We start from the raw sequence: 14,135 nt of genomic DNA, 5'->3' as shown, positions 1-14,135 counted from the left end.
CTTTGTGTCCATCCCCAATGCTCAGGCACTGGAAGTACTTGTTACCCCCGTGCTTCTCTTGGCCCACGTACCCCCTCACCCATAGAGGGACTTGGTGTCTCACCACATCAGCAAGCAAATGGGATCAGAACAACTTCCCCAGCTCACAAGTGGACCCGGCTTCTGCCCCCTTGCTCCCAGAAATAACCTCCACTGTTTTCAAGAAGCAGCACCATAGACACCCCAGTGCACTGCAGTGAAGAACCGGGTCCACCGCCCCCAAACCGAGAATGATGGGGTCTTTGCAGCGTCCTCTAATGGCTTCATTATTCTTTTTTTCCTTTGGATACCTAGTGTTCATTGGCTCTGTTGAACTTTGCTATTGAGTGCTAAGATAATACGTGTATCAGCAGAGGAAGAATGTTTCTCTTCTGATAAGTACAGTCCTGTGGAGGAAAGAGATCCTGGGTTGCGACAAAGGCAAGTGGCTGCTGAAGCCTTCCGTGCAGGGCATGGATTTACATCCACCATAAGGATGTCCTGACAACTCACTCCTTCATCTGGCTAACAGGGTTGGGAAAGCAGCCCTGTCTCCTTGTTTAAAGTCAATAGAATGCTGGTAGCCTGCAAATATCCATTAAACTTAGTTATCCTTCTCACATTATCAATCCCCTTTGAAGTCAAAGCCATGCCGCTTGGCTGCGTTTCCATTTGAGCGGCTGCTTATAGTATCTGGTGGTTTGATCGGAGGTGGGGGGAGGTAGTTCTCAACGAATCTTAGGATCCAGTTTTCAGAGGGCTGATTTAACTTAGAAGCTCGGGGAAATTTGTGATTGGGTTAGTGTGTCAGTAGAGCCATTTAGACCTTAATGTGCGGCATGACACTGCTGTATATTTGATGACACTGATCAGGAATGCAATCAGTTGACTCCTTTAAAAAAAAAAAAAACACCCACTTCCTAAATTTTGTACGATTGTAAGTCCATGAGTTAGAAACCCTTGCTGTCTTGAAAATTACAGCTATGACTTCTGGTTGGCACTTTTATCTTACTGTATATGTTATATACTCCGGATGTTTATAAAGTCCTTGAATGAATTTAAAATTTAATAACTCTGGATGTATGTGTAACAGGGGCAAATGATAAACACCACATGAGAGCATAATTCACAGTCTTATGCAGGTTACAGTTCAGAGATCTAGGATGGTCCTAAACCTTCTGGATTATCAACAAAATGTTGTTAATTGTGTTTATAATCCTAACAATAAACTTATTTGCAGAAGATGGTTTTCAGGACTAAACGACTTTACTCTTAAAACAGTACATGGTTGGCTTCCCTCTAGCTAATAGTGTATACATTCTTCTACTCATGTCATATAATAAATAGAAGGACATTGATAAATTAATCCAAAGACCCTATGGCCTCTTCCTTCTTTGTATTTTTTAAAGATTTATTTATTTATTTATTTATTTATTTATTTATTTATTTGACAGGTGAGATCACAAGTAGGCAGAGAGGCAGATAGAAAGAAGGGGAAGCAGGCTCCCTGCTGACCAGAGAGCCTGATGCGGGGCTTGATCCCAGGACCCTGAGACCGTGGCCCGAGCCAAAGGCAGAGGCTTAACCCACTGAGCCACCCAGGTGCCCCTGACCACTTCCTTCTGATAATTCAATTTCTTCTAAAATGCGTGAAGTCCAGGTTATTGGGATTTCCTAAAGTCCTAGGACTTCATGCTTAGCCTAGGCACTATGCGTAGAGCTTTTGTAGACAGCTAAGCAAAGATGTCCATGCCCTGTAGGGTTTTTGTTAGAAAAAAAAAAAAAAAAAAAGCAGGTTCTTATGAAGAACAGCTTGGCAAAGGAGGTTTTCTCTCATTTCAGAGAGAACAATGCAAGTAGTATTTGATCTGTTTAAATCCCTTGCAAATCAGCGGACACAGGACCTTCCGGTGATCTAGGTCATTGTGCATTTCCGACCTGCAAGGTGCCTTGTTGGGTGGGGCAGCCCTGCTGGGCCGAGCAGGAGTCTTGGCTACAGCATTTGGTGGGATCGCAGGGAACGGTGGTCTGAACACAACCGGGGGACTTCACGCCCTGCCGGCGTGCTCCAGATGAAGAGGGCCAGCCTTTGAAAGAATTCCGTTGATGCACGTCTCTGTGTGTTTCTAAGTCAGCTCCAAGCTTGCTGGTGATCCCGATAGAGTTCGCTGTGGGGAGACCTGCCACATCTGCGAGCTTGGCCCGACGCGGTAGCCAGGCTTCCTGCAGGCTCCCTGCCCTCACCCCCCGCCAGAGGCACTGAGGGCCACGGACTCTTCCTGGCGGCTCACCCCGTCCATTCAGAAGCACTTCCCAGAGGCTGGGCTTTGTCACAGACGAAGTCACTGTTGGCCACGCTGGTTTTCAGCTCAAGGGCCAGGCCCTCTGGTTCTTCCTTCCCTTTATGGGTCCCGCCTTCTGTGAGTAGTTGTCCCCTATGACCTGCGGCCGTGTCACACAGAGCCCACTCCCCTCTGCAGGGATGTCTGAATGTTTGCTGCAACGCCAGCACGTGCACCCTGAAGCCGGATGCCGTGTGTGCCCATGGGCTGTGCTGCCAAGACTGCCAGGTGAGTTCTCTGGGCCCGAGGCCACCCCCAGGCTCCGCGGGTTCCTCTCTGGGGCAGGACACACACAGGACACCTGGGCTGTGAAAATGGTGGCCCCTGACCGCACAAGCCGGTGTCCCCCACCACCTCCTCCCACCGTCACCCTGGCACACTTAAGGGCTACATCAGCTGTGATGAGTTATTTATTAGTGGGGCAAAAGCAACACAGCCAGAAAAACTCCAGCTCCGTGTTAAATGTGCCTGCTGTGCCATTGGAGGTGCGTGACGTCCCCAGTAATGGGACCAACTGGGGAGCCGGGCCCGACCCTTGTCACTCCACCCCTGCTTGACCCCAGGAGCAGCTGCCTGCGGGGCCGAGAAGCCGTGTGGGCTCCTCCAGGGGTGCGGCGTCAACATCTGGATCCTGCGGTCCTCCTAACACAGGACACCAGCCGGCCGGCCCAGGCCACCGCACCCGTTTCCGGCTTTGGCTCTTCCTGCCACCAGGACTGGGTTCATTTTGGCAATTCCAGGGCCTGTCCCGTTACTCAGAGCCGAGATCTGGAAGCCCGAGATTTTGGTTCAAGGATTCCAAGAGTGGACTTTATATCCTTCCAAATTAAGCAATTGATTTTGGCTTTCTGCTCTCAGGAAACTCCGTCTTAGCTCCCCTGCTAGAGCCCGGTGGGTCACAAGGGCATGACACAGTCTTACGACCAGCTTGACATATTCCTCCTGCCCTTTTTTTTTTTTTAAAGATTTTATTTATTTATTTGTCAGAGAGAGAGAGAGAGAGCACAGGCAGAGTGGCAGGCAGAGTCAGAGGGAGAAGCAGGCTCCCCGCGGAGCAAGGAGCCCGATGCGGGACTCGATCCCGGGACGCTGGGATCATGACCTGAGCCGAAGGCAGCTGCCCAACCAACTGAGCCACCCAGGCATCCCTCCTCCTGCCCTTTTTACTTGTGACTAATTTCTGGGGGATTGTTCAAGGAAGCGGGCGCTCCTGGCACAGAGCTCCTGGCAGGGAAGAGTGTCCGGGACGAGCAGGGGGGAGGTCGCTGGCTGTGCGGCCTCCGAGCAGCCACTCTTCACCCTCGTGTCTTCAACCACATAACGGTGAGGCGGTGGCCGACGGTTCCCAGCCTCTCCTGTTGCTGCCTTGCTTCGTCCCTTCTCTCCTCCCCCACCATGGAGTCTAGCAGACAGGTTTCCAGCTCCGCGATTTGATGACAAAGTGAAACGTTATTGTGACTGAGCCCTTGGGATGGTTTCTGTCATCGGGGCACAGCGCTAACACCATAGGTGCCCACGTCATCAGAGAACACATAACAGTGTTGGCCATCAGAGATCCTCCTTCCAAACGAAGGAGCCCATCAGCCCGCACGCCCTTCCCGCCCCTCCTCTGAGGGAGCAGGTGCCAGCTAGCAGCCCGTCCGCTCAGCAGAAAACCCGAATATTGCATGACATTAAAAAGAAGCAACTCGACTTCATCCCCCTCCACCCCCATAGAAGGCGAACCCCAGAGCCCAGGACGAGGTTCTGTTTATTTAATGACTCTCGGGGTCTCTCTTGCTTTAGAATCCTTGCCCTTTTATTGAGGCTTCATGAGGATGGCCTTGCTCCATTCTGCCCCAGGGGCGCTGCTGGGCAGTCGCTCCCCCTTCCCCGCAGCGCACGTGCTATAAACAGCCTCTCCTTTCAGCTCAAACCTGCGGGAACAGCGTGCAGGGACTCCAGCAACTCCTGCGACCTCCCAGAGTTCTGCACGGGGGCCAGCCCGCACTGCCCTGCCAACGTGTACCTGCACGACGGGCACCCGTGTCAGGGGGTGGATGGCTACTGCTACAACGGCATCTGTCAGACCCACGAGCAACAGTGCATCACGCTCTGGGGACCAGGTAGGTGGCTGCCACCAGTGGGCTCAGAGCGGTGGGGTTGGGCAGCTCACTTGGTTTCCAGAAGCACCACACCTGCCGTGTTCCATCTACAAAACTTCCTTCCATTCAGCTGCAGTGACTGGCTCCCTGGTAGGTCTGGGGCCATGCTAGGCACTGGGCAGGCAAAAATGGGTGCTTCCCAGAACATCTCCTGAGGGCTTACTGTGGTCCAATGAGGAGAGACGTGTCAGCACGGACTGTGTGCCCTAGGGAGTGACAGGGGAGAATCAGCTATGAACCCTGGCCTCAGATAGCTTAACAGTTAGACAGCTAGACAGACAGCTAGAACCTTCCATCCACTCTGATTATGTGTAAGTGCTTCTTGGTGCTCAAGCAAGGACCCCAACCGGAGTCTGGGGGTGTCAAAGAGAGTCACTGAAGACTGGATGCATGAGTTGTCTGTGACTAGGAGGGACAGGGAGAGGTTGTTCCTGATGCAAGAAACAGCAAACTGGCCATGGGTTGGGAAGGGACACAGAAGGCACTGCTGGCATGGAAGGCCTGGATACCGGAACGCAGAGAAAGAACATGGACACAGGTGTTTAAGATCTTTGAAAGCCATTTTGGTTCTAAAAGCTGAGTGATGGACTTGTGTGTTCCAAAAAAGGCACCCAGGCGGGCAGGTAGCTAGGAAGCAGCTGCTGGGGTAATTAGAGGCTGTTGACTCACTGCGTCCTGTGTAGGGGAGGCCAGGCTCGATGGGCAGTATGACTTGTCCCTTCTGACTCCCAACTTAGAGATAGGGACAATGGCTACAGTTTAGAGAAACCGAAGCCCCAATTCAGAGACTGGAAGACAGTTTCGTGAAGTAGTGATGTTGGGATTTGAACTGAGGCCAGATGACCCAAAGGCCACAGACAATGCACACATGTAGTCACACCAAAGACCAGGCCTAGAACAAAGCTCTACTGTCCCAACAGATGCTTGGATGCAAAAGGGAATAATCAGTCCCCAGACACGTCTCTCCTCTGTTGACCCATCTTCGAGGGTCAGAGGTCCAGGGCCCTGGGGGAAGCCAGGGCCCAGTGGATTTCCCATCGCAGGGTTTGCTGCCTCTGTCCAGCTCCAGGATTCCAGTAGTAAATCCCATGGAGAGCACTTTCTAAGAGTGCGGTCCCCACCCTGCCTGTCATTGTCCTTCCCGCCTTGCAGACATGACCTCAGCACTGGCCAGGGACACCAGCCATGGCAAGATGACTGTGGTCAGCCAGGCAGAGAGCCAGGCAAGCTCCAGAGGCAGGGAAATCTGATATGGGCCTCTGTCAGGCGTTCGTTGTGAGGTTTTGGTTTCAGGAGTGAGGAGGACAGTAAACTAGGACAGATACTCATAGCTTGGGTTTTCAGTGTGATGTGAAAGCCATGAGCAAGCCAGGAGAACGGGGACAGAGGTTTCTGAGGGCCAGGCCTGTCACGGAGCCCGCTGCCCCACCAGCCAAAGATGCCCCTCCATACTTGGGCCTCCTTGAGGGGCGAGAGGAGCGGCACAGATGCAGCATCGAGGGCCTGAGGCGGCCTGTTCGTCGTGTCTGTGGGGCGTTCTCCCAGTGCTCCTCAGATTTCGTGGGTCCACGGGCACAGGAGGTGGGGGACCTGTGGTATCTGGGGCTTTACGCTTCATCTCTGGACCCTGCCCAGCCCTCTGTCCTGGCCTCCTCACTGGCTGGGCCAGGGGACCCCAGGCCAGGGTGGAATCTCTCCATCTCACACTGGGTGAAGGCCTTGCGATGACAAACACAAAGAAGGCACTCACTATACACCGTCAGGTGGCTGGATGGGCTCTGAATAGTTTCGTGACTTCAGACACCTTTCTGCCAAGTGAGGTCACTTTGGGACAGTGGCTACTGCTTTAGGCCAAGTCCTTGAGGCCTAAAGCCTCCCTCGGGGTTAGTCCTTCCTAGCCTTTCTCCGGACTCTGCAATCTCCTGCTTCTTGAGTTACAGGGGATGTTATAATGCTCCCTTCCCAAAAAAGTGTTCTGTAGCCAGAGCACACACAGCACTTGGAGCTTTTGGAGTAAAATATGCTCTTTGGTGCCCTGCTGTATTACGGCGTCTGGCCCCGTTTCCCAAGTGATGTCAGATGGAACTCCGCGGTTCTCTCCGCGCCACCGCCACTGTGTGACTCAGCTGGCCACATGCCTCAGATTCCTGGTGACCAAGGCTGGTATTTATTATCTCATCAGATTAGTCCTTCTCAAGCTGCTGGACCAGAGAGAGCGAGCCAGACGGGCAGGAACACTGACAACCTGAGTCATGCCTGAGCTTTTCAAAAGCAAGAGCACTGGGACGTTACCTCCTTTGAATTCTCAGCCTCCCTGTGGCGGCTGGTGAAGGGGGTGGCCTGACCTCCTGGGGGCCTGCACCAGCTGCTGTGGAGGGCTATGGATTCGCAACTCCCAGCCTGCCTTTTCTCTCGCCAGCCTCCCCCGAGGACTGAGAGGGTCACGGCACATGGACTAAGCCTCCCTGGCATCAGGGGTGCTCAGAGTTCCTGGAAGTGTTGAGCTTGGGGTCCTACCTTAGCCCCGTGACTTCCCAGGTTCGCTGTACTTCAGCCAATCCTTTCTCGGTCCTTCATATCACTGGACACACTTCCTCGGGAAGGTCAGAACCAGTCGCGGCCCCCACAGTCCTCAGAAGAGCCTTTGACCACCTCCTCTGGGAATGCAGAGTGCTCTTTCCTTCTGTGTCCGTGCAGCTGCCCGTTGTCTAGTCCAGAGGCACAGTACGAGTTTCCCGAGGCTGCTGGAATGAATTGTCACAAACGTGGTGACATACACCAGCACAAATCTGTCATCTTCCAGCTCTGTGGCTTGGAAGTCCTCACATGATGGTGTTGGTGACGCAGTGTTACTCTTGCAGCCCCGGGGGGAGAGGACACTTCTCTGCCACTTGCGGCTTCCTGAGGCCCCTGCTCCCCCGGGCTCATGGTGCGCCTCCATCTACAAGGCCAGCAGCACGCACCTGCCGACCGTGGTCTCTCTCCGGCTGTTCCTTCTGCCGTGCCATCTTCTTCTCTGCGTCGGACCCTCCCGTCCCCCTCTTAGAAGGGCCCCAGGATCCTGTTGCTCTGATCCAGACCCTTCAGGAGAAATGCTCCTCCCCAAATTGTTAACTTCACCACATTCTCAAAGTCCCTTTTGCCATGTGAGGAGACATACTCACAGATTCTGAGGATTAGGACGGGGGACTCTTCGGGGGCCGTTATCTGTCTACCACGGGCGTTGAACAGAACCCTTGCTAACGAGGTGACCTTCAACAGACTACTTGACCTCGGGCCTCAGCTGTAAACTGGGGATTGTAGTCAGGCTAGCTCACGGGTATCCTGTTGTCCTCGAACACACCCCGTGACCTCTCGTGTGTGCGGCATCACACGCAGTCGCGTGTTCGGTGTGCGGCACCTCGGAAGTCTGAACTCTAGAAGGAGGCTCTGACTGGGCCCACGGAAAGCTCACAGACCAGTGAGCCAGTGTCCTGGGGCTGGCGTGAGTGCTGGGGAGTGGCGGGGCGTGGAGTGGGGCGTCCTAGATGAGGTGGCCCTGGAGACACCGTTTGGCAGGGGTGAGAGGGAAGGGTACTTCCTGCACGCGGAACAGCGGGGGTCAAGGCACCCAGAAACACCGGCGGGGTGGAGGGGGCATTCCAGGGACCTGCAGGCAGTTGGGCTTGTCCAGAGCTTGGATTGTGACCTGGAGAGCAGAGAGCCTCACTTCTCACCCCGTTCTCTCATTTATTACATATTCCTTGGTGTCCAGCTCTTACCAGATGCTGCTGACTCGAGAACGTGATTCTGCCAGAGGAACAGACTTCCCAGGGTCCCTCTGCGCTCTCGCTTGGACCTGGAGGAGAGTTGGGATGTGACCCTCACGATCCCGGGGGCGGGGGTGACTTCCGCGGCCAGGCTCCCAGCCAGCGAGATGCACGGGGCTGAGAGCCTTCTAACGCTGCGTTACGGTGCTTGGTTTAAATTAGCTTCCCATGATTCAGAGAGGGAGAACTTCTTGTCAGGAACACATTTGCCATATTTCATTTCCCCCACGGTTAGCAAATGCTCTGGGCTCTGGACCACGTTTGCTGGAGGGCCATTTCCGTTCCCCTCTGAGGCCCGATGACTCAGAGCTCTAGGGTCACTGGGCCCCTGCTTGCTGGCCCGTGCCACACGCGCCCCAGTGACTGGACCGAACTGCCGAGTCATCCGGAAACGTCCAGTCCTGCTCAGGATGTCCGTCCGTCTCGAGGCCTGGCTGCCGGAACGCTGGCCGGACAAAGCCTCGCCTTCCAGCTCACTTATTCCCTTTTGAAATGGACTTTTCTCAACCCGGCGTTGGATTTCAATAAACGAATCCTGCTTCCAAATCTTTCTACAAATAGAATGATAGAAAATTCAAAACATATGCCTGCAACCAACTCTTTGCTAGCAATGTAATACCCTTTTAGAATACCTTTTGGGGTTTTCGTTCATTTATTTCTTTTCCTAAGTAGTGTTGATAATGTTCTTGTTGGCGAGGAGTTTAAATTCTTCCCCTCCCCGCCGCTGGCCCCCCGATTCTTCTTCCACAAATGTTGTATCTCAAGGCCTTATGGGTTGGTGTCAGGCACAGAACTCTTATCTGCAGTTCAGACTGTGGCCTGTGCTAACCCCCCCTTAGTCCAGTTTGGTTTTAATAGCCACAAAGATTTTCTGTCCATGTGACATGACCTTTATTCCTTCTGAAATACAGCTGGATATTTTTCTTCAGGCAGAAAATTTACTTTTGCCAACGTTGTTTATCTGAACCATGGTTACTGAAAGCGTTACTTGGAAATTAATCTTACGGATAACTACATGTCTAGAGCCACAAACAATTTGCATCAGGGAAGTCCTGAAATATGTTAGTTTTATCTATTTTATCACTCACCAGAAAATAGTGTCGCTTGATTTATGCAGTGCGAGCCGACCAGACAGTTTTTATGGGCTGGTAAATATTCAGTGTTTATCTGCAAGGCTGGTTTAAATGAGTTTGCGTTATTATGATACACCTGGGGCAGTACATTTACTAATCAGCCACAACTCTGGTGACGAGCGATGGGAAGAGAAGAGACTTTTGCCAAGAGCCCTATTGTCTCGAGGCAGGAGAGTCTCCCCTTCTTCCCGCAGCATGAGAAGGACGTGATAAAACTTGTTCATTTGGGCTTCATTTTCCGTTGAATGCAGAGGTCAGTTTGGAATAGAGAAAGGGAGAAGTACAACAACAATGGGACAGCCTTCAGTTGTGCCAAAGAAGGGCTTTGTCTGTGGGTATGAGAAGCGGGGGCGGGACAGTTAGTGACAGAGAGGGAGGAGCCCATGGGCCCAAACAGGAGAAGTGCATTTGCATAATAGAGTCATTTTAAGGAAAAGATTAGATCAAGTAAATTGTGAGCTTAATGCAAGATGTCATCATCTCTCTTTCAAAAGACATAATGACATTGGAACTTGCAAACTACAATTACAAATATAAGTTTTATCCCTCTGAAGATAAAACTAGTAATTAAAATCCTTCACTTTCTGTGTAATTGTAAAATACAGGGTGATGTCAAAATTCCCTCTGAAAGGCTAAATTTTATCTTTGGATAATGGCAAAACATCTAAGTGTTCTGTTATTAAGAATTCAAAGGCTGTAAATTGATGCACTATGGTAGGGACGAGAACCCCGTTGTCATTTTTTCCAAGAGACAGACGTGAAGTCTCTCCGTGAAAACGTGAAGACAGACACTTTTAAGTGTGGCAACTTTGAACCCCAGTCTCTATGCATTCCTAACCTCTCCCCAGTGGGGAGAAGTCATTTACGCTTCTGAAAGTATCGACCATTCTGTCTCTAAGGGAGAGAGCCCCATGAAACACTTGGCTGGCCCCTGCTCCGCTCTTGGAACTGGCCTGAGCCGAGGTGCTCAGGACTTGTCTCTGGGGGCTTGTGTCCTTCTTCCTTAATGATGTGTCCTTGGAATGCAAGGCTGTTTCTGCTCCCAAGGTCAGCGCCAAGCCCTCTTTCTGGTTGTCTTGCCCATACGGTTTCTTCCTTTGCCTATATTTGTAAAACCTGTCTCCTGATGACCTTCTATCTTCTTTCCTCACGGGACACGTGGTAAGACTTCCTTTGATGTAAATGTGTAAGTGAAAATCCAGAGCCGTGGGGAAGATGAGCCAGAGGACAGGATTCACCTACCCAAGATGCTTTGTTCTACAGAAATTGCAAGTGGCTTCCTCTGGGGAGGGCAGCTGAGGCAGAACATGCTTTCCCCAAACTCTCTCCCCAGTGGCTCGTCACTTACTCATTCTTGGCACACATCTGCTCTGTGCAGGCCTGAGGGACCACCCCTGTCCACTGGGTTTTGACAGTGAGGCCATAGACTTGGGACATCACAAGATTAAAAAGAGAGAGAGAGAGAGAAGCTAGTGTGGTAAATACAAGGAGGGGACAGCCCCTACGGCATGGACAAGAGAAGGATGGTGGACCCCAGTCTTGTGGGATGGGAGTGATGGAAGCTGGCCCCAAGGGATGCAGTCAGCAATGCCAGGCAACACAGTCGCCCAGGACCCTCAGCCAACCAGCTCCAGCAGTCAGGCTCCGAGGGAAATGTGAATTTACCTCGCCCTGGGCACATAGCCACCATGGACCCAGTCTATGCCCTGTGGCACAGAGCCCTCTGCCAGGAGCCTCTCCCACTGCACGGGCTGTCCTAGGAGGGGTCTGGCCAGAGTGCGGTGGGTTGGGAGACTATTATTCTCAGTCCTAGACCCTCGCTCTTCGAACTCTGCAGCCCGGCTGGTTATAGAGACCAAAGTGGGGGCGGGGAGCCTTCCAAAAGCACCTGAAGCGTGATAAACGTACATTGTTTTCCTTAGATTCCCATACATGCCCAGATACAAAGCATGGAAACCCCAAAAAATCTATGCATCAGAAAGAATGGCTTATTACTGACCTCTTAGTCTCTCGATCATGTCTTTTGATTCTCACAGCCCAGTCAGAAAGGCACAGCGGACCTCATGAACGTCTGTCCATGCTTTTTAGGAAGTTCATGGAGGTTGACTGACAAAATTGGGTTTAAGAAAAGACAAGGGCGTTTATCACCTGTTTAATTATGCCTAGGGTGTGACTTCATGCCTCCACTTTTTTTTTTTTTCATTCTGGTAAAAAAGCTTTTAAAAGATCACTTTGACAAGCAACAGGACGAATGATTAGGCTATGGAGATCATGAACATACACCTGCTGAGTGGATAGAAAAAAACAAAATCAGAAGACTCCCTGTTGGCAGAGTGGGTAGTTGTACCTAAAAATAAGATTTCCAGTGACAGCATCACAATAGAATAAAAAGGTCAGCATTCTAATGAGCTAGAAGTACAAAGGATGTACTGTGGAAACAGACTTGTTTTTAACTTTACTCAACTGGACTGACATACAAGAAGCTGTAGGTATTTAATACATACACCTTGATGAGTTTGGAAATACACACTTATCCAAGAAACCCTCACCATGGCCGATGCCAGAAACATATTCTTCATGTCCAAAAGTTTCTTCCTAGCCTCTTCATGTGTGTGTGTGTGAAAGAGAGAGAGAGAGAGAGAGAGAGAGAGAGAGAGAGAGATAACACTTAACATAGGATCTACCATCTTGGCAAAATTTTAAGCATAGCATAAGAGTATTATTAACTGTAGACTCTGTTGTACTGTAGATTTCTAGGACTTGCTTTGTGTAACTGAAACTTTGCACTCTTTGACTAATGCCTCCACCAAGCACCTCCCTTCCCCCAGCTCCTGGCAATCACCATTCTACTCTCTGCTTTTATCAGTTCAACCTTTTCAGTTTCCACATATAAGGGAGATGGTGCAGTATTTGTCTTTCTGTATCTGACTGATTTCTCTTAGGGTAATGCCATCCAGGCTTATCCATGTTGTCTCAAATGGCAGGATTTCCTTCTTTTTAAGGCTGAGTCGCCTTCTGTTCTGTGTGCTTACTATGTTTTCTTTATCCGTTTGTCCATCAGTGGACACAGTTTGGCTCCATGTCTTGGGTGTTGTGAATAAAGTTGTAGTGAACACAGGAGTTGAGATATCTCTTCCAGATTCTGATTTCAGCTCCTTCGGATGTATATCTAGAAGTAGGACCACTGGTGATATGATAGTTCCTTTTTTTTTTTTTTTAATTTTTTGAGGGATTTCCATACTGTTTTCTACAAAGGCCGTCTCAGTTTGCATCTCCACAATGTACGGTACAAGGGTACAAGTGCTTCCTTTTCTCAACATCCTTGCCAATACTTGTTATCTTTTGCTTTTTTTATTTATACTAGCCATTCAGACTGATATGAAGTGATGTCTCATTGTGCTTTTGATTTGCATCTCCCTGATCGTCAGAGATGCTGAGCGTCTTTTCGTATAACTGTTGGCCCTTTTATGTCTTCTTAGAAGACGTGTCTATTCAGTTCCTTTGCCCATTCTTTAATCTGGTTATTTGGGACCTTTTTTTTTTTTTTTTCCTATTGAGTTCTAGGAGTTCCCTATGTATTTGGTGTATTACCACCTTGTCAAATAGATGGTTTACAAACATTTCTTCCCATTCTGTAGGCTGCCTTCCATTTTGTTGATTATTTTTCCTTTACTGTAAGGAAGCTTTTTAGTTCAATGTATTCCCATTTGTCTATCTTTGCTTTTGTTGCCTGTGTTTCTTGTGTCATGTCCAAGAAATCTTTGCCAAGACCAATGTCAAGGAGCTTTTCCACTATATTTTCTTGAAACTATGTTTTAAGTCTTATATTTAAGTCGTTACTCCATTTTTTACTTAATTTTTGCAGCAGTAGAAGAGAAGGGTCTGGCTTATTCTTTTGCATGTGGATATCCAGTTTTCCCAGCACCATTTGTTAAAGAGATTATTCTTCCCCATTGGGCTTTCTTGGCACCTTTGTCAAAGATCAGTCGACCAAAGACCTTGAGACCAAAGAGAAATGTAAAGACGTTGAGCAGCTTTGTTTCTTGATATAGGAGAGTAAAAGAAAAAGTAATATTTCTTTATTAAAATGGGACTTTTCAATATTTTTCACCAAGTTAATGGATAGTATGTTGTAATACTTTGGACTCTGTCATCCATGTTGCTAAAAATTCATGTATTCAAATTTGCCATCAACATTTCTGGGCCTTTTCTCTGTGGGAAAATGGCAACTCTCTTTAAGTGTGTTGTGACCTTCTACTGGGGCATGCACAACACTTCACAGTTATCAGAAAACTGTAATGCTGTTCTATAGCCCCTAGGGATTTACACACACACCTGGTTTTCAGGCCATACAACCCACTGACATTTGGGGCATTAGAATCCCAAAGTCCCCTGCCCTAGAAGACCCAATTTTGTCAAATTTCCAGGTCCAGGTTCCCAAGCAGTGACCTAGCATTGGTTTTCTCTTCTAAACATTTTATTCTTGCTTAAATACGATTTGTACCCCCTTGCTTGACTTCCTGTTTTAGCCACTTTTTGTGGTATTCCTACATAAAATGTGCCCCTTTGTTTTAAATCGTGGTGGCAACCGGTCTCTTTCCCTCTTCGTCTTACCCTTCTGCACACCCCAGTCCAGCCCTCCTCCAGTCCTGCCTTCTAGCTGTTCGCAAGCTCGTGAGTCTGAAACAG

At 49.8% G+C, this 14,135-nt stretch overlaps 1 protein-coding gene across 3 annotated transcripts in view; it reads left to right on the top strand.

Annotated features, from left to right (window-relative positions):
- ADAM12 (ADAM metallopeptidase domain 12) overlaps nucleotides 1-14,135 on the top strand; it is a 329,491-nt gene that overhangs the window by 275,669 nt on the left and 39,687 nt on the right. For all 3 annotated transcript variants that reach the window (XR_014309055.1, XM_082721242.1, XM_082721243.1), the window contains exons 13-14: nucleotides 2,499-2,588; nucleotides 4,270-4,465. Coding sequence is in view for 2 of the 3 variants with exons in the window: in XM_082721242.1 (XP_082577368.1) it covers nucleotides 2,499-2,588; nucleotides 4,270-4,465 (286 nt within the window). In the remaining variant the exon portion in view is untranslated. The remainder of the gene's footprint in view (nucleotides 1-2,498; nucleotides 2,589-4,269; nucleotides 4,466-14,135) is intronic.

This window comes from Mustela nivalis (genome assembly GCF_964662115.1).
Source record: "Mustela nivalis genome assembly, chromosome: 2".
NCBI classification, from domain to species: domain Eukaryota; kingdom Metazoa; phylum Chordata; class Mammalia; order Carnivora; family Mustelidae; genus Mustela; species Mustela nivalis.
This window is presented reverse-complemented; position numbering and strand designations above follow the sequence as displayed.